The 22131-nt window shown below is 43.1% G+C and overlaps 1 protein-coding gene across 1 annotated transcript; it reads right to left on the bottom strand.

Moving 5' to 3' along the window:
- Positions 1-8100: 8100 nt before the first annotated feature.
- On the bottom strand, positions 8101-14042 carry LOC306997361 (C3a anaphylatoxin chemotactic receptor). The gene is made up of 2 exons (XM_079610663.1): positions 13977-14042; positions 8101-9960 (listed from the first exon to the last, which is right to left on the bottom strand). The coding sequence occupies exons 1-2, from the start codon at positions 13978-13980 to the stop codon at positions 8921-8923; spliced, it is 1044 nt and encodes a 347-aa protein (XP_079466789.1). The 5' UTR covers positions 13981-14042; the 3' UTR covers positions 8101-8920.
- Positions 14043-22131: the final 8089 nt, after the last annotated feature.

The raw sequence follows: 22131 nt of genomic DNA, 5'->3' as shown, positions 1-22131 counted from the left end.
CACAGAGCATGCTGCTAGACTTAAATTCAAATACATGAACTGATAAAAAAATGTATATACAGTAAGTTGTTTTGAATAACAGTGCCAATGCGAAATGAATCATACAGTTATGTTTCAGTGGTTACAGTTTTTTCCAATTGCTCAAAAACATTTCTTGAAGGTATGGCTCCTTTTCTCGAAACTCTAAACCCAAATCCATAACTTCTCACCCATTTCCTCAAACCTCTTATTTTCAGGTCAAAATGAAGCTCTCAACTCAAAACCAAACTGAAAAATCAAACTTAGCCTTCAGACATGACACACAAGCTCTCAAAAACACAAACACTACAACATAGTCTTACACACTGGTGAGATCAATTCCAAACACGGTTACAAAACTGTGTACACGGTTAAACCTTTGCATAAATTAGAGTATTGTGTATTTCTGAGAGGAGTTTTGCAGACAACATTGAGAGAACAGGTGAAATGTGTTAAATGTTTTGAGAAACATGTCTTTGTTTTTTTAGAAATTAATGAATGGTTTGAGAAATTGCTAAATAGTGTGTTAGCAATCAAGAAAAACTGTAATCTGAAAGTAACAAAAATAGCAGGCTATATTTGGTCTAGAAGCATACAAAGACAAGTGTGCATCTTACAGTAAATGTTTGTTGAAATATTTCATTCGAAATTCGTAGAATTGCCACAGGATATTTCAAAATGTTGTTATGAAATTTGCAGTCATTCTAAAAACCACAGTTCTGCGGCTATATTTAAAAACAGCAACAATTCCACTAATTCAGATAATTTGATCACATTGGTATTGAACCATCATGAATTACTGTTTTTCTCGATTGCTTGAACACTTTTATTGAAATTGTGCCTCCTTTTCTCAAAACTCTAAACACAAATCCATAACTTCTCACCCCCAAACTTCCTATTTTCAGGTCAAAATGAAGCTCTCCACTCAAAAACATTCAATATAGCTAAAAAAACTAACTTTGTCCTCAAAACACAAGCCCTCAAAAACACACACACACACTACAACATAGTCTTACACACTGATGAGATCAATTCAAAACAATACTACAAAAACCGGTGTGGCAAGGGGGGTATGCTTTAGCGAGGTCTGCAACGAGAGAGAGCAGGAGGACGAGCTGCACGTAAGTAGGTCAAGAAAACCTAAAAATTGTTTGCAATCCGCCATTAAGAGAAGAAGAAGAAGAAGAAGAAGAAGAAGGAACAAAAAAGAGACAACTCCACTCCTTAACTGCTCTTCCTCCTCCTCTTCCTCCTCTCCAGTGTCCTCGACCTCTTCCTTCATGTCTCTCTGGACCCATTGTTCCAAAACTGAATGAACTGACTTGGGCCCTTTTATCTATTGAAGCTTCTGATTGGTGTGTGATTCATTTGGACTTTTCCACTTGGGTAATATGTGCTAACTGAGCTGAAGCTGCACTTAAGTATATTTGTTATACTTAAGTATATTTAGCCTACTTATACCTACCATTGATTGAGATATACTTAAATGTATAATTAAGTATTCTAAGTATACTTGGCTTGTAGTTGTGTTTACAGTTCTGAATTGCTAAAACACTAAACCCCAATCTCTGAACCAAATTCTCAATATAGCCTAAACAATGTGTTGAATAAATCACTATTTGGTAACACTCTAGATTACAGCCCAGAAATTACTGCGTAATTAAAGCGATTTCACAGTGTAACTTTCGGTAATTATAGTGTACCTATAAAGTACTTGCATGTAAGTATAAGGGAACAATATGTAAAGTTTGGGGAAAAGGGGGGTAACAACCAGGAGAATAAAAAAATTATTTATACTGTTAGTATTATAGAACTAAGGGGTACTTATTCTACTATTATGATACAACAATCTTACATTTGGGAGAAATTTAGCAAGAACATACACTGCGCACCTTTTTGTAATAATGGTCTACCAAAACATACTGTATAGGCTTTTTAAAAATGACAGGGTACATATCTATGCATTTATACAGTAATCTATTTAAAGGGTAACTAAAGCCTAAACCAACTTTTTTTTTAAGTTAATGATCTGTAAAAATGGGGCTTTATTAGTGCTGTTCATTGATTCGAGTAACTTTTTTGACATTTGGGTATAAAGTGTTTTAATTCTACAATATATGATGTAAAAACGCCAGGTTGAACGGTGGCTACTGCAGTTGAATTTTCCTATTGGATGTTTGCGGTGGTACGTGACGTAAGCGGTGGCAGGTGACGTAAGCAGGTTCCAGCTCACCACGCCCTTGGTACGAGCTTATCACGCTCTTGGCAGTATAAAAACCATCTTGTTTCATCAAAACCACTGTAGCGAGTCAGGAGTTGGAATTGTGAGTATTGAAAACGATCAGGATGGAGTATTTTATTTAGCATAGCATTTATATAGTTATTTAGATTATTTAGTGTAGCCTAGGTAGTTAATTAGCATAGTTGTTAGAGTAGTATTGTTAGAAGCATAGTTAGTTAGTAGCATAGTATTGCATCAGTTAGGATAGCTTCAAGTTAGCGTAGATTTATCTGTATTTAGTACAGTGGTCAGGATGGTACGTAGGTGTAGTGTTGCTGGTTGCAACAGCACTGCTGGACATAGCTTTCCAGCAGACTTGGAAATTAACTTAGGCGCCAGTGGTTGCATGCACTTGGCCTGGAAGACCGTGAGTTCCCGCCTAGAGCTGGAGTGTGCAAACTGCCTTTTACACGGGATTGCTTCTCCAACGCAATAGAGGTGGGAATGGGCTTCTCCACACAGCTCGCGCTGAAAAGCGACGCAGTGCCAAACGCTATTCCTCCTGCATGGACTCCACCACCGCAGTGGCGTCTTGAGGTGAGTGATCATATATATATATTTTAATCACAATTTATGGTTAGGCTAAAGTTAATCCTCAAACGTGCCGGCGCATTTTGCTGGATTTTTCTGGATCTGCAGGTGTGCAGGCTAACATGAAGCCCATGAGGAGAAGCAAAGGTGATTTTGAATACTATGGAGCTTTTGAATGTTTCATCATATAGTCAAGATTATATAATTTTGTTTTGTACTTTCGCTGCTTATTAAATATATTCTTAATTTGTGCAGACACCCATGCCAGAATGCCTAACAGGAGTGTGTCGTGTGACACAGGCACACTGATGGAGCCTTTCACAGAGTGTCCCGGGGCAACCTCTACACCAATTAAGAGGAAAAGATGTGAGGTGTCCACTGATGACTCCAGCTACCATCAAGATGGAAGTGAGAGCACCATGAACTGAACAAAGTAATGCGTTTAGTCCCGTTATTTTTTTCAGTTAGGCTATATTTGAATGTTCTAATTTAGCTAGTACTTGTTTTTAAATACTTTTGATTGATTGTCATTAAGTTATTTCTTATACATACACATTACATAACCAAATTATGATTATGAAGATAAACTGCTGGAGCTTTTTAGAAGATGGCCTGTCTGCACCCGGAGTTTGGTTGTTTCACAAACAACCATTGGGACACTTCTCCATGTCAAACAGGACTGTGCTTACTGTGAGTACTCCAGTGATTGGTCGAGCCAGCCAATGGTAAACAATATACCAGCTGGAAACCTACAGCTCTGTGCAACTGTTCTGTTCACTGGCTCATCGTTTTGCCAGATATCGAAGGTGAGAGATAATAACATAACGCTGTCATGTGTGCACGTCACCCCTCAGGTTATTATATGAAGATGTATTTTTTTTCTTTTAGTTCTTGGATGCCTTCAAAATCCAGGGGATCTCTGAGCCGTGCTTCCACAAGCATCAGGCCAAGGTCCTTATCCCAACCATAAACTGGCAGTGGAATATTGAGCAGGATAACGCTATTGAAAATGCCATTGCTGATGGGGCTGTGACTCTTGGTGGGGACATGAGAGCTGATTCACCTGGTAATAAATAACTCATTAATTATATGTATATGTATATATATTAGACTGCTGTCAGGATTGTTGACGTTGGCTTTGTGCAAATAACACAATTGTAGGACATTCAGCAAAATATGGCAGCTACACCATGATGGACCTCAAAGCCAATAGGGTCATAGACATCCAACTAGTCCAGGTAAACAACTACACAATGAAAACATTTTGTTATGTGAATTACTATATACTGTGCATTGATCTAAGTATTTGTGTTTACAGAGCAATGAAGCTGGAAACAGCCAACGAATGGAGAAGGAGGGATTTGAAAGAAGTCTCTTCTTGAGGAAAGAGGTGTTGTGGTCCAGTCTTTGGTGACTGATCATCACACAGGGGTACAGAAGTTTATGAGGGAGCAAAAAAGGACATTAGACACTTGGCATATGGGAAAAGGTTAGTATTTTGAATAGAATGAAAACAGTACCAGTATTTCTAACAGAACATTTTTCAGTTAAAGTGGTAGACAATTATACGGGAAGATTGCACAAAGTGAACTTTTTAAGATGCCCCAAAAGGGTTCTATCACATAAACTTATTTTTATCATATAGCCTATACTGAATGTTAGTCCACCATCTTGGTCTAAAAAGTGCTGCGGGAAACACTGATTACAGTAATTGGTTTTATTATTCTTTGTGTTCAGGGCTTGGTAAAAAAATGGATGCCCTTAGTAAGGGTAAGGGGCTGCAGGATGTGGGGCTGTGGAGAAAGAGTGTGGTCAATCACCTTTATTGGTCTGCGACCACATCCACATCTGGGGAGGAGGTAGTGGCCAAGTGGAGCTCTGTAGCAAACCACATTCAGAACATCCACAGCCACGAAAACGCCCTGTTTCCTTCTTGTCTCCACGAGCCTCTGGTTGGTGATCAGACAAGACACTGGCTCAAACCAAGTAAGTACAGATAACCTGTAATGCTAATGTATTTTATTTTGTAGTTGCGTCACTCTCTAGATTTATATTGAACTATCTCCATTGCAACAAGTCAAAGTTAATCCAAATTATAAAACAGTATTGAGAAATATATTGTGTTAATGTGATAGAATTTAAAGCTTTCCGGCCACACTGTCATCAACTGTTGTATTAAAAACTTTAAATATTTTGTTTAGGCACAGCAGCATGTGAAAAACACCTCTGGAATCGAGTGTTTCCACAGCCTCATTCTGAAGTTCTCAGCCAAAAATGTGGTGTTCTCCTTCAAAGGAATGTTGTGCAGGTAAACAAGATAATGGATTACACATTTAGTGCTGCTTACTAATACACTACAATTTTGTAACCTGTAAAAACACATTTGTAACTTATTATAGTTATCTTAAGTCATGTTAGAGATTGTTTCATTATAAATTGATTAATGTATTTTTGTCCTTTCAGACTACAGCTTGCTGCGATGCATTATAATGAAAATGCAGGCAGATCACAGGCATCCACTGCAGCTGGTGATCTGCGATACTCAATCGTTTTCCCAAAATGTGAGCATGGAGAATTCACAGTGAGAGCTCTGAAGAACAATCCTACCAAAGAAAACTTATACTTGTCTGAGTTATCTCAGAAAAAAATATAATATATGTTATAATAATTCTCTTTCTGAAGGCTACATTGACAAATGAATGGAACTGCTGTTCCACCATGCGGTGGAAGAACCTCAGCCGTACCTGGACTTCTCTGGACAAATGGCTGTACCAGAAAAACTGTGTGCTCAGTTTATTCGGCCCGACAAGGAGGAGGCAGTGAGCAGACACAGGTCAAGGCTCTTTAAAAACACATGAGGTCATACCCACTCTTTCAGCTTGAACACACCTGTCTGTCATCTACAACATCCAAGAAAAATGGTTTGCACTTTTTTTTTTTTTTTTTGGTGTGAGTCCAGCGTGTAAGCGCTACTGATTCAAATATAGACTAAAGAGGGCAGACATACATATTCATTTTGAGTTTTGTAGCTGATTTTTTTTTAAATTGTGTAGTGTGTAACTCCAGTCAAAAATGCTTCTTTATAATTAATTTTTATTTTATTTTTATACCATACATTTTTTTTTTTTAAATATAAAAAAATGCAGTGGGAAACCTCTGTATGGTCCTTCTTCAGGAAACTCTTCCCTGATCCGTGTCACAACGCATGAAGGTATGACCACCCGAACGTGTTGGCCAAGGTACCCCCAACACCACCTAACGGACATTGCGATATGCAAGGTGTCTATAAGCACTGAAAGACAGGTGGTGCACATATATGTTGAAGTGGAGGATAGATATTTTTTTTTTATAAATTATTTCATTATTTATTTTTATATAAAAATGTTTAATATATTTATTTATATAAAATTTAACCTTTCTTCCTGGAAATAGCCTGTTTGTAACTGTCTCTTCCATCTCACCATATAACTGGACATAAGTGCAGTAAGTGCATAATTAGTGCTACTGGCTCAAAGCCTGGATGTGCTGTTACACATCCCACTCCACCAATCTGGTCACACCTGTGTACTAACATGAGAATGCTTATTACTACTTTGTTAGGATGATTTATTTAATATTTGGTATGTGGAGGTTGTGTGTTTTTTCAGGGTTCATACAAGGTGCTTAAAATTATTGAAGTACTTGAATTTGACTTGAAATTTATGATTTATGAAATGGAACTTAAATGATTGAAAGACAATATATGTGAAATACGTGTTTAATTTAATTGATAAAGCAATCTTTTCACACAAAATTATATCTTTATCAGATAGGCTGAAGCTTTAGTGTGATATTGTTCATAAATATTCAAGTATATGATACAGCTTTCATTCTTCAGGTCAATCAAATTCATGAGGTGGAAAATCTGTTTGAATGTGATATCTTTGTCATAGTAACCTTTCAATGGTTAAAGTTTCCACAGTCATTGCATCTGCTGCACTTTATTTTGTACCTTTATTTTTATTTTATACCTTTATTTTGTTTAATTTGTTTATTTCTGTTTACCTATTTATCTGTATGAACCCTGGTTTTCTGTATAGTACTTATTAAATGAATTAACTGGACTTAACACTCTGGTCTTGTCATATTTCTATACCTTGGGTATCTCCCTACAACAGACATTCTCTACCAGGGACAGTGAGCTGCAGTGCCCACAGGTGCACCTGTTTTCCTTCCAAAATGTTTGTTTGTAGTGGCAAGAAAACGGATTTGTTGTCTACAACATGGAGAAACAGGCCAGTGAAAAGTGAAAAGGCCAATAATCGTACCTTTTGTCTCGGTACATAATAAGAAATGCAAGTTGATTGGAAACCATGTTTCTTTACTTATCATCCCTGATCACAGTTAAATATCCTTGTAAGGGTCAATTATAAGATAGCAATTATTTTGTTGTCTGGTTTATATTTTCTTTCAGCACCTGCTTTAGTAGCATTCGCCGTAAGAGGAATGGTATTTAAGTAATGCCAATTCTCAATGCGTTGTTGATTTTACATCACAAACACACGTCAGACTTGGTGATTTATACTGTAGTGCTTATTCAGGGTTGGCAATGTAAACACTGCTCTTGCACAATGAACCCAGGTTTCTCCGTTCACTGTGCAAGTCTGAAAATAAATGGTTCTGATCATGTGGTGATGGATAGATGTATGGATTCATGCTTCTGTATTTTATTTATTCTTATTATTAATTACAATAATTAGCTCATATAATATAGTCAGTGTTTGAGCTGCCCTTTAAAATATGATTATTTGCAGTGTTGGGGAAAGTTACTTTTTAAAGTAATGCATCGCAATATTGTGTAACTCAAAAAAGTAAATAATTGCATTTCTTTGTTACTTTTAATGAAAAGTAACATTACCTTTTCTCACCTGGGCTGGGCTTGCTTGTTTGTCTTTATTATTTTTTCAAATGTAAAATGGCAAATGCAAACTCATGCAGTAGAGGGCACAGCTCAAACAAACCTTTCATCTGTGCTGCCAGTCTTGGATTGCAGAAGAATAGGGTCAACACTAACTTCAGCAACAACAAAAAAAGAACGCACGAAAGAAAGAAAAATCATTTTTGCTTATTTGTATGGTTTAATTGGATAATTGTAGGTGAACAGCAAAGACATTGTTTATTAAAGTGAGATTAAATACATAAAGTATATTTGTGTTATTTAACACATTTGTTCATAATATTCTGAGTTTGCATTTCACTGTTTTTATTTATTTGGAGGAATACTGCATGTGTTTTTGAAAGTGAGATGAGTAAATGCATGTTCACATTTAGTCTAGATCAACAGTAATCATCATGTTCACGGACAGCACACAACGCCTCTGCACTTACTCATGATTTCTCTCAACATGAGGACAGGAGAACTGTCAGTCAAAACAAACTTGCATTACTTATTTGAAAATGACCTGTTGTAAATTTAAAAGTAATGCATACTTTACTAGTTACTTAATTACTTTTCTGATTACTTTTTGACTTGCGTTACTTGCAATAACACTTATTATTTGTCATAGTAAAAGCATGGTAAAGTTTAACACTGTGACTGTTTTATGCCTAATAATAAAAAAGAGGAAGACTACATACAGCATATTTCACAAATAATTCCTTCAGTTTTGGTGATTAAATAAACTTAGTACTATATAAACATATAATAGTACTAAATGAACAGTAGCTTATTACAATGTGGCTTAAAGATAGCCACATTGTAAGCCAATGGAAAAGAAATACATAAAAAATGTAAAACAAAATATTATTAAAATATTTTTCTAAGTTGAAATAGTTCCTCAAAGCCATGAGTATACAATAAAACATCTGTAGGTTTCCCATAACATGCATAAACAATACAAAACATTTTAATCATCCCAATCAGTATAGACGCAACAACACTGACTCAACCATTGGCATGAGTTTGGAGTAGAGTTTGGGATGAGGATGGTCGAGGGGTAGAGTCTGGCATGGGATGAGGGTTGCAAGGCGGCAAAGTGGAAAGCTTCTAAATATGCTTTATTGGATCACTTCAGACTAATACAAGGAAGGAATATCTCTGGGACTGAATTTCTATAAGCATGTTTTGTTGTCCTGGCTGCTGCCAGTTGACGAGAAGGTTGTGTTGTTCATCTTGAGACCCTGTGATTCTGAAAGGCCTGAACAAGTGGAAGGGCGAGATGATCGGAAAGGCAGATGTTCTTCAGCAAAAGCCATCTCCAACACCAGCAGTAGAGACTGTTTAAGCTTCTTCTTAAACTCCTCACACATGAACACATAGAGAATGGGGTTCAGACAGCTGTTGAGATGAACCAGACAGTTTACGAAAGGTCCTATGTATCTTATTACTTTTCCAAAGTCTCTCCACTTATAATCCATTTGAATTATAGTACATATCTGTTGAACATGAAATGGAAACCAGCATATGAAAAAGGCCAAGATCACAGATATGATGACCCGGAAAGGCTTTAGCTTATTTCCTCTTTTGAGACGTTTAGCCCACACTCCGATAGCAATGTATGAAGATGCAATGATCAGGAAGGGGATGAGGAAACCCACCATAAACCTGTATATGACCAAATACTTGAAGGGGTCTTTATAATAAATGCACTGGTTGTTATTTACATAGCGGTTGATGACAAAGGGGATGCTGCAGAGGATGGATAAAACCCACACGAGTGCACAGATGATCCTGGCTTTGACCAGAGTTCGTTTGTTTTGAGCCCAAACAATCACCCAGGTGGACAGGCATCGGTCCAGGCTGATAACGGTTAACAAAAAGATACTGGCAAACATGTTTAGCACCGCCACAAGGCTGACAAACTTGCACAAGAAGTCACCGAAGTGCCAAGCCATCTTGTTAAAGACAGTAACAATGTTGAGAATGATGATTAAGATGAAGATGAAGTCTGCAATCGCCAAGTTGAGAAACCAAATGGAGTTGACAGTCGTCTTCATTTTGTAGCCAGTCACATATATGACGAGCCCATTTCCAACGATACCCAAAGCAAAGACGACAAAATACATGCATATATTGAAAATGTCAATGCTTGAAAAGGCTTCCATCTGGGTTGCATTGGTTGCATTCGCTGCACTCATAAAGGTTGCATTCACTGCACAAAAAAAGAGAAAGAAAATTGTAAAAAAAGTCATAACATTTCTGATTCTTTCTTTTGATTTTGAACTGGTTGAAAACTGAATTAGAAGGATTCATTCAGAAAATCAGACTGATTCAGCAATCCGTTTGCAGCGGTCAACAGCTCACTGGAGATGGAACGGAATGATTTTCAGTTGCGCACAAAGCTGATGTATGTCTATAAATAAATTTTGGGATAGTTATTACAGCTCTGATATTATTATTGGTATTAAAATTAGAACCACTACGAGTTACGTCAGTGACGACGAATGGGGTTTCACTTAGAAAACCTATCATCTTCGAGAATTAAAAAACGAGCCAATGGCAATGAAATTCCATGGGTCTGCGGAATTTGCATAGCGTAACTCCGCCCCACCTCGTGGGTATATAAGGGAATACGCAGGCAACATGCAGATATGTTTTCGCTTCGGAGCCAAGAGCATTCTTCACTCCAGAAGTCAAGATCATCTCTCTTCACTCTTCAAAACGAGCTATTCTACAGGTGTTGGTGTGACAGCGAATTCCAGCGAGCTTCACATTGCCTGCCGATCTGCACAGTGGTCTGCTAGTCGTGTGTTTCTCCCTTGGCGCTTCAACACTGCTGTTGAGTTTTATCCTCTCTAAAAGAGCTGCACGCGGCGTGTCGTTTTTAAAGACAGCTCGCCCGTGTATTTCTGGGTGCGATACACAGATTAAATCTGCTGATGGGCACGAACGCTGTCTGACGTGTTTGGGCAAACACTCAGGCAGCATTCGTGGATTCGTCATGTTCTCATTGCGGGAACATGACCATCGCAATGTAGCGATCGAGACTCAATGATCTCCTTGGAGATAGAGTCCTCTCCGCCACACCCGATCTATTCTCTACACGAGAGGGGATACTTTGGCTGGTGTCCTGGTGATCTGAGGCTGCTGTTGTGGAACAAACCCGACATATTATCCTCTGTCCACACACCCCTCTTTCTCTTTCACATTGCAACCCATGAGGTTTCTGGATGAGAGTCGCGGGTGTGCCCAGCATTTCATTCGGTGCCCGGCAGATGAAATCCTGTCTATCGCCGCATCACAAGGTGGGCATGAGTCACCTGGAGATGAAGACTCGGCTGTGCTGCCTCCTTCGGGTGTGCCAGCATTGCCTGAGTCTAATCCAGAACTTACTGCTTTCCCGAGCAGTCGCAAGCATCAGGCTTGTGTGGAACCCTCCGCCATGTCCTGAGCGCTCAAGGATTGATGATCGGTTTTTGGGGACGCCCCAACACCCGTCGGACCGCCCCCAATTCCTTTATCCTGGAAGTGCATGAAGAGGTCATAAGGTCGTGGAAGTCTCCCTTGATTTCCCGCGACTGCTCAGCGGCCTCTTCTGCCTTCTCTGCCCTCGAAGAGGCCGCGGCCAAGGGTGCACTGGGGTTTCCCCCGTGGAGTGTTCTGTGGCCTCCACCTGGTGTGGTGACCCTAAGCACCCCTCCAAAGCCTGTAGGTTTTTGTCTACTCTGGTGGCAGAGACCTATAGAGCTGCAGGCAGGCTGTCACCTCACTGCATGCTCATGCACAAAGGTAGGGCTGGTCCAGGGCTCTTGGAAGAGCTGCGTGCCGCCACAACCTTGCTCTACAGGCGACGAAGGTGACCACACGCTCCATGGTTCAGGTGATGTCCAGGAAAGACACTTCTGGCTTAGCCTGGTTGATATGCGCGAGGCTGAGCGAACCCGCTTCCTCAACTCCCCCATATCCCAGGATCTTCGGCGGCGCGGTCGAGAACTCAGTTTTGCCCAACAGTTCTCGGCCGCCCAGAAGCAGACTGAGGTGATCAAACATGTTCTGACCCCGCGGCCAGCTGCTGCCCCAGCCGCCGGCTCAGACGCCTCAGTCCGCTCGCCCCAGAGGGCGCCCTCCTGCAACTTCCGCCCCTCCCGTCCGGCCCCAGCAGCAGCCTTTACCCGCGCCGCGCCGTGGAAGTAGTCACAGGAAGGCACCCCGCGGGCTGCTCAGAGATGGCAATCAGTTATTTCCAGGAGTTGGTAGCAGGGCCACTCCTTCCCCCGGTGGAGGGCCGGGGGAGAATCTTTTGTTCTCCACTCCCTGCTGCTCGCCCCCAGGACCACGAAAGGGAACGTCTCGTTTATGTATGAAACCCTCGTTCCCTGAGTAGGGAACGGAGACGTTATGTCTTCCTGCCACTTCCATTTACATTTATATTGAGTTTAGTCTTGGCTCCTCAGCAAAGAAACATATCTGCATGTTGCCAGCATACTTCCTTATATACCAACGAGGTGGGGCGGAGTTACGCTATGCAAATTCCGCAGACCCATGGCATTTCATTGCCATTGGCTCGTTTTTTATTTCTCGAAAATTATAGGCTTTCTAAGTGAATCCCCATTCGTCGTCACTGACGTAACATACGTAACCGAGACGTTACCAGTTCATTGTTAATCATGCTCAATATTAGGCTAAATTATATTTAATGAATAATCTAATTTTATTTGTCTGAATTATGGGGAATAAATTAATAAATATAAAAGGAGTTTATAAAAAAGCACCCCCCTTTTTTTATAGACATGAAAATGCACATTCCGAACTTAAATGGTTGTAATTCAAGAATGCTTTGGAATATAGATGTATATTCTTGTATGTTTTTAAGAAGACATTTGGCAGATTTTTGTAGGAGTGAAATAAATTAAGACAGTTAAACAGAAAAAAAGTTATAAAAGTTTGAGTTTATGAACATGTACAACGTTAAAAATGTAATTATTCATATTTTATATAAAATATATATTTTCAAAACCTGGTGGACTCTAAAACTGCAAAAAAATCAAAGGCAAAAATCTGAACAAGTTTTGTTTCAAATTTTAGGTTGATATCTCAAAAAATAAGCTTTCAGTGAGATTTTGTTTGGCACAGTACCAAACTTTTTCACTAGTTGACATTACTGCCCATATAAGGGCGTCTCCATTTCCATATGTTGTTTGAGTGATCTGAACCATTTTTACAATTTTCATACAATTTATGAAGTAGACATCCTATTCAGAAGTAGTATTGGAAGTTTGGCAGATTTTGAAATTAATTCAACCTCTAAGAAACACAAAAAGATCACGTATGTGCATTATAGCTCGCTGCCACAAATGGTGAATCACAAATGGTGAATCTATTATTTTTTTTCTTTATATTTAAAACATTTTCAGACCTTTTTTTCTAAAACAATTGAATGGATGCTATCTTTTGAACTCTTGGCATGAAAACAAACTGAGGTTTCTACCATTCTTTCATGATTCTTCATGTTCATCTCTATTTCAAAATAAAGGTCTGAACACGCCTTAGGAGTATAAAAATAATATTGTTGCAAATTGATAAATTACGGCTCCTCTGTAATTTAGTTATAACCCAAGAAGTTTTTTTGCTGTCTACAGCTTAAATTATGGCTGGTAGGTTAAAATACTTTGTCAGCTTTTTTTTTTTTTGCACAATCACATGCAACATAAGACCACAAAATTGAACATTGAAAAGATAATGCTGCGACTCAAAAAATAACATTTTCCTGCTGTTCTGGTCTCATTAATGCTCTCAGACTTGCATTTAAACAATATTGACTTACACGGCATGACTGAAGTCTCAAAAAATAGCCAGAGATGCAATATATATATTTTTCTTATTTTATCTTAAAATTGTGGTTTACACTGATATGCAACAGCAGGATGGATGACTATATTACTTTTTGACTTCTGTTGGATTAGAGTCTAAGCTTTTAACTCAACGCCATGATGCATAATCTTGATCAAATCAACAATTAAATAAAGTCAAGATAACGAACTCAACCAAAAGGGGTTGTTGAAAAAAGAAAAACATTTTGAAAAGGCATTGCAGCAAATATAAAACTGCCCACATCACCCACTACTTTTCACAGGGCATCTGTCTCAATAAAACATAAATTAGCTTGCTATATTATAAACATCAACATAGACATTGCCACAGGAATATTGCGTAGATGTAGATTCTTACCCATTTTCAGTCCTTTCCTTGTTCTTTCTGCAGGTGTGTTATCAAAGCTCACAACAACTCCTTCACATGAACAACTGGTGGTTGTTTCCCCTTTATTTGTATGAAAGAGAAAGTGGGGTGGAGTGATGATGCATCAAGAGAACTATGCTTCTGTAGAAAACTATTTTGAATATCAGCTTTCAAAAGTTAAAGGGTTAGTTTCACCCAAAAATGAATTCTGTCACTACATGTTGTTCCAACCCCGTAATACTTTCGTTCAACTTCGGAACACAAATTAAGATATATTTGATTAAATCTTGGAGCTGGCTCACTCCTTTATAGGCTTAATTGATATCTGTCAGCCCAGAGAAGTTAGTAAAAACATTATTAAAATAGTCCAAGTGACTACAGTGGCTCAACCTTAAAGGATAATTCTGGTATTTAACACTTTGAGTCTATTTTGTAGTTTGTTTTGGAGGACAAATACATTTTGACAATGGTTCCTGTCTCGACTTTTTGACTATTTTAGAATTGCCCATGACCGCTTTAGAATGGGAGTCTATGGCCATGCAAAAACATGTCCTTAAAACAACCCTTAACGTTCGTTTTCAAAACTGTGCAACTCACCGAGTGGTTAGTGGTGTTCGTTGATGTTCAAAATAGACGGCACAGGCCAGTGTGACAAGGGTTCCCCTTTCAGCTGAGGTCAGTGATCCTATTTGTTTGATTCCACATCTGGCCACCACTTTGTCTGGTTTGTGTAACACAATCTCTAAGTTGTCAAAGAAAGCATTAACATTCTCTCTGTTGAAGCTACTTGCCCTGGCAAGTCTTTTGTGTTCTTATTTTTAGATAATCTAGTGTGACAACTTACCCGCTCTAGTGTGACAATTTACCTGCCGATGGGGCAAATTGTCACAAGTGCACTCGCTATTCAACAGTCTACAACTCCGTAATGAGATAAGATATGAAGATATTATGAATACAACATATGTGCTCAAGACTTCCTTCTTTCATTTAGTATGAGATTTATACCATTTTGATGTATGGTGCTTAGTAAATGTTAGACAGTGTGAAAAGTGTGACAACATACCCCGCTATTTTGCTGACTGTAAAGTCACGTTTTTTTATTATCATGAAGCACTGTTATTTACTCCTAAGTGACTTAGGCATATATAATGCATTTTACTTCAAATAATTGAAATTTTGACTTTCAAAAGTATGCGTATTTTGATTAATTTTTGGTATGCGCCAGAAAGATGTTCAAGCGCTAATAAGGCGCATCGCGCTTACACAACATATTATCAGTTCACTTCTGGCATATAGCTAACTTGACATTACAGCCTGTTCATTATTCAAATAAAACAGTCAATCAAACATATAACAAGTTATTCTGCCTAATTTAATTAGTCTTTTGTACAATATTTAGGCTGTGCCGGTCAGATATAACGTACTCGGTTACTAACGTAACCTCGGTTCTCTCTAGAGAGAGGAACGAGTACTGCGTTGTCGTAGCAACGCATTGGGGAAAATCCTTTTTCACGAGAATACTGAAGCAAAAATTATCCTTAATTTTGTATCTATGTAAAACGCTTTGCCACAGCATACAGACCTAGGCGAGACAGCTCGTGCGCCTATTGGCTGCTGTGCGGCAAAAGCTTAAGCCAATCGAGCGAGCCCTTGAGTGACGTCACACCCAATGAGGGCGCTTCGCGCCCTCCCGCGTCACGTCCTGCCGAAACGGGCGTGGCTTAGGGCTATATATTTCGCTCACAGGCTTATGAACTCTGATTTTTAACAGCGAAACAACCAGAGCGCATACACGGCAGGAAACGCAGTACTCGTTCCTCTCTCTAGAGAGAACCGAGGTTACGTTAGTAACCGGGTACGTTCTCTTACGAGAGATACTCTCGTACTGCATTGTCGTAGCAACGCATTGGGGAACACCCTGTAAGACGCCGTGTGTGCAGTGATCCGACACCATAGACCCAGAGCACTGAGCTGGGGTTCATATAGTACATAATCACCTGTAGGACTCACAGAGAATCCTGAAAGAGGTGGGCTCTAACCACCATCTCTCACAAACATGACTGCCTTAGCAGATCAGTATAGAATTGACTGCGCTTAGCAGATCAGTACAGAATAGACTGCGCATAGCAGATCAGTACAGAATTAACTGCGCTTAGCAGTTTCAGCATAATAATGCCATAATTGACGACTGAAATGTCAATCTAACAAATACGGTTATTTAAACCGATAATATCTTGGCCTGTAAGGCGGGTACCTCGAGGTTATAAAACCTGATAAATGTAGACGGTGAGGCCCAGCCTGCCGCCATACAAATATCCTGTAAGGCAATCCCACTCGACCAAGCCCACGAAGAAGCTATACTTCTCGTGGAGTGCGCCCTAACACCCAAAGGGCACTGAATGCCTTTGGATGCGTACGCTAGAGTTATAGCGTCCACTATCCATCTGGATAGGCTCTGTTTCGAAGTGGCCAGTCCCTTGAGACTCCCACTAAACGAAACGAAAAGCTGCTCTGTCTGTCTGAAAGCAGACGAGCGCGACACTTAAGCTCTCAATGCCCTCACTGGGCAGATGAAATTTTCGTCCATATTATCCCCGATGACCGGAAGGGCAGACAGGGAAATAACCTGCACGGTGTGTTTAGGGATTTTGGAACGTATCCATGCTTAGGTTTGAGCACGACTCTGGAGTCATTAAGCCCAAATTCCATGCACGACGCACTCACTGAGAGCGCGTGTAAGTCCCCAACGCGCTTCACTGAAGCGAGAGCCAGGAGAAACACCGTCTTGAGCGACAAGTGTTTCATATCAATCTCCTGAAGAGGCTCGAAAGGAGGACCCTTCATGGCGTCCAGCACCGTGGAAAGGTCCCAAATGGGAACTGTGGGAGGTCTGGGTGGATTAAGTCTCCTAGCTCCTTTAAGGAACCGAATGACTAAATCGTTCCTTCCTATGGACTGACCGCGTGCGGTTTCAGAAAAAGCCGCTATAGCCGCCACATATACCTTGAGTGTGGAAGGGGATCTCCCGCTATCCAACATCTCTTGTAAGAAGGACAAAACCTCTGTCACTCCGCAGTCTGGGGGTGACACGCCGCGAGACGTGCACCAGCCAGAAAAAACAGACCATTTAGACGCATAGAGCCGTCGCGTAGACGGAGCTCTAGCTTGTGTGATCGTGTTTAACACTCCCTGAGGGAGGTCAGCGGATACCCGTTGATGGCCCACACATGAAGGGACCATAGCTCCGGGTGAGGATGCCAAATCGAACCATTTGCTTGAGAGAGGAGATCTCTCCTCAGAGGCACTGGCCACGGGGCGGTGCTGGCTAACTGCATCACAGCTGGGAACCAGGGTTGATTTGACCAGAGCGGCGCTACTAGCAGCACTGAGCATCCTTCCTCCCTGATCCTCTCCACCACCTGGGTCAGGAGGGAGACAGGGGGAAAAGCATATAGGGGGCGGCGTGGCCACTGATGAGCCAGCGCGTCCTTGCTTTTCGAGAAAAATTCTAGACAGTGAGCGTTCTCTGGGGACGCAAAGAGGTCCACTTCCGCTCTGCCGAATTTCTTCCACAACAGTTGTACTGTGTGTGGGTGTAATGACCATTCTCCTGCCGGAACGCGGTTCCTGAACAGTACGTCTGGTCCAACATTCAGGTGCCCTGGCACGTGCGCCGCCCTTAGTGAAAGGAGGTTGCAGCGCGCCCATATCAGAAGGCGTTTGGTCAGCCTGTATAACGACAGGGACCTGAGGCCGCCCTGGCGATTTATGTATGACACCACTGACATGTTGTCTGAACGTATCAGTACATGGCAGCCCATAATCAGGGGACGAAAGCGAGTGAGCGCTTTGCACACTGCTAACATCTCGAGGCAGTTTATGTGGAAGAGAACACATAAGTTTATGTGTTACGCTCTGATCAAAGGCCAAACAGCGGTCTGCCCTCGAGCAGCGCTCCCCATCCTGCGTTGGATGCGTCCGTAGACACCACCCTCAGACTCGAGGAAGTCCCTAGGCTTACACCTGACAGGTACCAGTCTTTTGACCTCCATGGTTTCAAAGCTGCAACGCAAGCTTGATTGACCTTGAGGTGAAGCCGACCGGTGGCCCATGCTTTGCATGGCACCCTCCCTTTGAGCCATATCTGCAGCGAGCGCATGCGCAGCAGACCCAGCTGCAGTACTGCAGATGCTGAGGCCATCAGACCTAGCATTTTCTGAAATCTCTTTAGAGGGAGAACAGCGCCGCAGCGAAATGAGCTGACTGTGCGCTGGATGCGCAGCGCGCGCTGTTGTGACAGCTACGCTGTCATCGACAGCGAGTTCAGTTCCAGTCCCAGAAAAGAAATATTCTGACTGGGGGACAGCAAACTCTTTTCCCAGTTTACTGTGAGACCGAGATTCTCGAGGTGACTCAGCAGCAGGGCTCTGTGCGCCACTATCTCTGAATGAGATTGGGCTAGAATGAGCCAATCGTCCAAATAGTTCAGCACTCGAACACCCTGCAGTTTGAGGGGAGCGAGTGCTGCGTCCATGCACTTCGTAAATGTACGGGGTGCTAGAGACAAGCCGAATGGCAGGACTTTGTACTGGTATGCCTGGCCCTCGAAGGCGAATCTCAAAAATCGCCTGTGACGTGACGCAATCTGTATTTGAAAATACGCGTCCTTTAGATCTACTGACACGAACCAGTCTCCTTGGCGAACGTGCGCGAGGATTTTTCTGGTCGTTAGCATTCTGAACTGGCGTTTCACAAGCGCTTTGTTCAGTTGCCTCAGATCTAGTATGGGTCTGAGACCCCCGTCTTTCTTGGGTACCAGGAAATATCTGCTGTAAAGCCCCCCTTCGCTCTGAGCCTGAGATAAAGGTTCGATAGCCCTTTTTCTCAGAAGTTTCTGAATTTCGGCTCGAAATAGATGTGCTACATTCGAATCTACCGAAGTCTCGACGCGCGCCGTGTGGCGGCGAGGGCGTCTGTGAAACTGTAGCGAATAGCCTTCTTTTATGATGTTTATCACCCATTTTGAAACCCCGGAAAGCTTTTCCCATGCATCTGCACGTGTAGCTAGGGGCTGAGTGAAAAGCGCGCTCTGATCGACTCGCGATACAGCGGCTTTCATGAGCTGCGACAGAAATGTCTCGCTCGCAACATCTGAGGCCGGGGCCGCGCTTATGAAAGCGGGCAGAATGTCCGCGCTCGACCCCTCGACAGCCTTCAGGCGGGAGAGGGAGGGCTGGACGGGCTCCATAGGAACCGTGATGCTTGTGTGGGAACGCGGGCACTGGGGACCGGGCACGTTTACCACCTTTATAGCATCGCTCGCCGGAGCGGAGCGCCTGCACGCAGGTTTCGTTTTTAGAGAAACCGTGCGATGAGCAGGAGGTAGCATTAGTGGTCACTGGGTAGTGGGCACGTGTGCTACTTTTAACGCGCAATCGAACTGAGTCGATTTTATGTGCACGGGCCCTGTGTCTGGGGCCGTGTTTGTGTGTAGGGATGTGCACATTACAGCGGGCAGATTTACTACACAAGAAACACCATCGGCCGTGGCCGGGACACCAGAAAATGCACTCTTTAATGGATTTATCTTGGTAGCCGTGAAAACGGCTGTTGTGTGCAGGCAAGTGGGCAGTGAAACACGCCTGTTGGCTGCAATGATCGCAGGTACAATCGCTTCGCTTGGGACTGCACGAGCGGTGAGCTTCGGTGAGGGTCCGGCCGCAGCGGGACTTGAACACCGACGCTTCCCTAGCAGTGCTAGGATGTCTTCGGGGGCTCTGGCTTCAACGCTACCTTCTGTCGCGGGCCATGCGGCGCGGGGCGGCGACCGGCAGAGCGTGAGCGCGGTCTCGAGCTCTGGCGGCGGTCTCGGCTGTGAGCTCTGAGCGGGCGGTTTCGCACGGCCTGCTGCAGAGCTGGAGCGCTGCGCAGACTTCGAAGCGCGAAGAGCCAGGTCTGTAGTGCTTCTCAGGTCCGCCACGCAGATCGCATCGGGTCCGTTCTCGTCCAGCTTGCGGAGGAGATCGGCCTGGAAGATCTGCAGCGTCGCCATGGAGTGCAGCGCTGACGCGGCCTGTCCGTTGGCGGCATAAGCGCGACGGAGCAGGGATGACGTCGTGCGGCAAGCCTTTGAAGGCAGCGCCATCTTAGCCCGCCGTCCAGTGGAGGGTGGGCATAAGTGGGCCGCGATAGGCTCTTCGACCGGCGGGAGGGAAAGGTAGCCTCTGTTCTTAGCGTCGTCGACCTCGGAGAACGCTAGAGAAACAGATGACCTCATCCTCGTAGAATACGGGGAAGTCCAAGCTCTCGCGACCTTCTCGTGAAGCTCAGGAAGGAAGGGGGCGGGCTTTGAGACAGGCGTCGACTTCTCCCCGGGCAGAAAATAGCCATCAAGCCGGTTCTTAGCGGGCTGCTCGGGCGAAACCCACTCAAGGCCAAGGCTCGCCGTGGCTTGAGTGAGAACGCGCATGAGCTCCGCCTCGATGCTCGCTCTCTTTCCTTTTGGCGTGGGGGCAGGGGGCGCGAGATCCGCAGAGCTCGCCCAATCCTCGCTGCCGGAAGCCAAAACCGAGCACGAGTCCTCGTCCCTCAGCATGGCGTCGATGTCGATGTCATCGATGTCGTCGACGGAAGCGGCGGCAATCTGCGGTCGCTGTCCGTCGGGTATCGACGCTGAGGAAGCCAGAGACACAGTTCGCGGGCGCGCCGGCGAACTTTGGTGGCTTATCAGAGGTTCGGGGTTCCGCTGTGCACGGCACTTTTTACGGCGCGGCACAACAGCGGAGAACACGGGCTCCTGGAACGACGCCAGACGAGTCCGCAGAGTCGCCAGAGGCAGTAGTTCACAGTGATGGCAGCCGCCATCCGCAAGAGCGATAGCCGCGTGTTCCTCGCCCAGGCAGGAAGCGCAAATCACGTGGCGGTCCCCGTCGCTGAGCGTGGTCCGTTTGCACGAACCGCAAAGAGGCATCTTGAGAAAGACGCCGCTTCAGATACAACAGAGAAAATAAGTGTGAGTCGCGCCGGCGACCTCACACACACTCAATAAGTGAAAGGAAGTGCGCCGGAACACGCAGCTGGAAGGCGACGAAGGCGGCGGTGCCAGCAGCTTGTCGTGACTTCTCCCGCTGAGGTGCTCTCTCGACGGCGCAGCTTCTTCACTCGGATCAGCGATGAGTTGTCCTCGCTGAAGGATAAAAAATCAGAGTTTCATAAGCCTGTGAGCGAAATATATAGCCCCAAGCCACGCCCGTTTCGGCGGGACGTGACGCGGGAGGGCGCGAAGCGCCCTCATTGGGTGTGACCTGTGACGTCACTCAAGGGCTCGCTCGATTGGCTTAAGCTTTTGCCGCACAGCAGCCAATAGGCGCGTGAGCTGTCTCGCCTAGGTCTGTATGCTGTGGCAAAGCGTTTTACATAGATACAAAATTAAGGATAATTTTTGCTTCAGTATTCTCATGGAAAAGGATTTTCCCCAATGCGTTGCCACGACAACGCAGTACGAGAGTATCTCTCGTAAGAGAACAGTTTTTTTTTCAGTAGGCTATAGCTTATATTATGTGCTGCAATTTTATATAATAGCCTACTTCAATGTGTATATTATAATGTACTGACTGCTGCTTTGTAGATTTAAATCAGGAATGGCCAACTCTGGCCCTTTTGCGTTCTCCTTTTTGAGGTGGAGAGTTTACCTCCAACCCTAATCGAGCACACCTGAAAATATAAACCAAAGTCTTCAGGTTTACTTGTAGACATTATAGGTGGGTTTGAGGTTTGAGCTAAATCTGCAGGACAGTGGACGCTGAGGGCCAGAGTAGCCTATCAATGCTTTAAATAACACAGAACATAAGCTGACCTGACTGTCCATTAAACAACTTAATTTGAATTGTTTGTGTTTTCTGTTATACTTTCAGACCAGGAGTGGAGAACGCCTGACAATGGGATGTTGACACTTCTTCCTCTGGTTGAGAAAAATCTACACCACATCAGTGATCACATCCACAACTGAACAAACTGTTTAGACGAGGAAGAAGAACATGATCATGAGACATGTACAGGGAAGAGCAATAAACCAGTTTAGCTGTGATAATGAATCATTATTTTCCAACACAATATAAAATCTGTTTTATGTATCAGGTGAATGAAT

Source organism: Phoxinus phoxinus (assembly GCF_949152265.1).
Source record: "Phoxinus phoxinus genome assembly, chromosome: 4".
NCBI classification, from domain to species: domain Eukaryota; kingdom Metazoa; phylum Chordata; class Actinopteri; order Cypriniformes; family Leuciscidae; genus Phoxinus; species Phoxinus phoxinus.
Note: the sequence above shows the minus strand (reverse complement) of the source record. Positions and strands in the feature narration are given on the sequence as shown.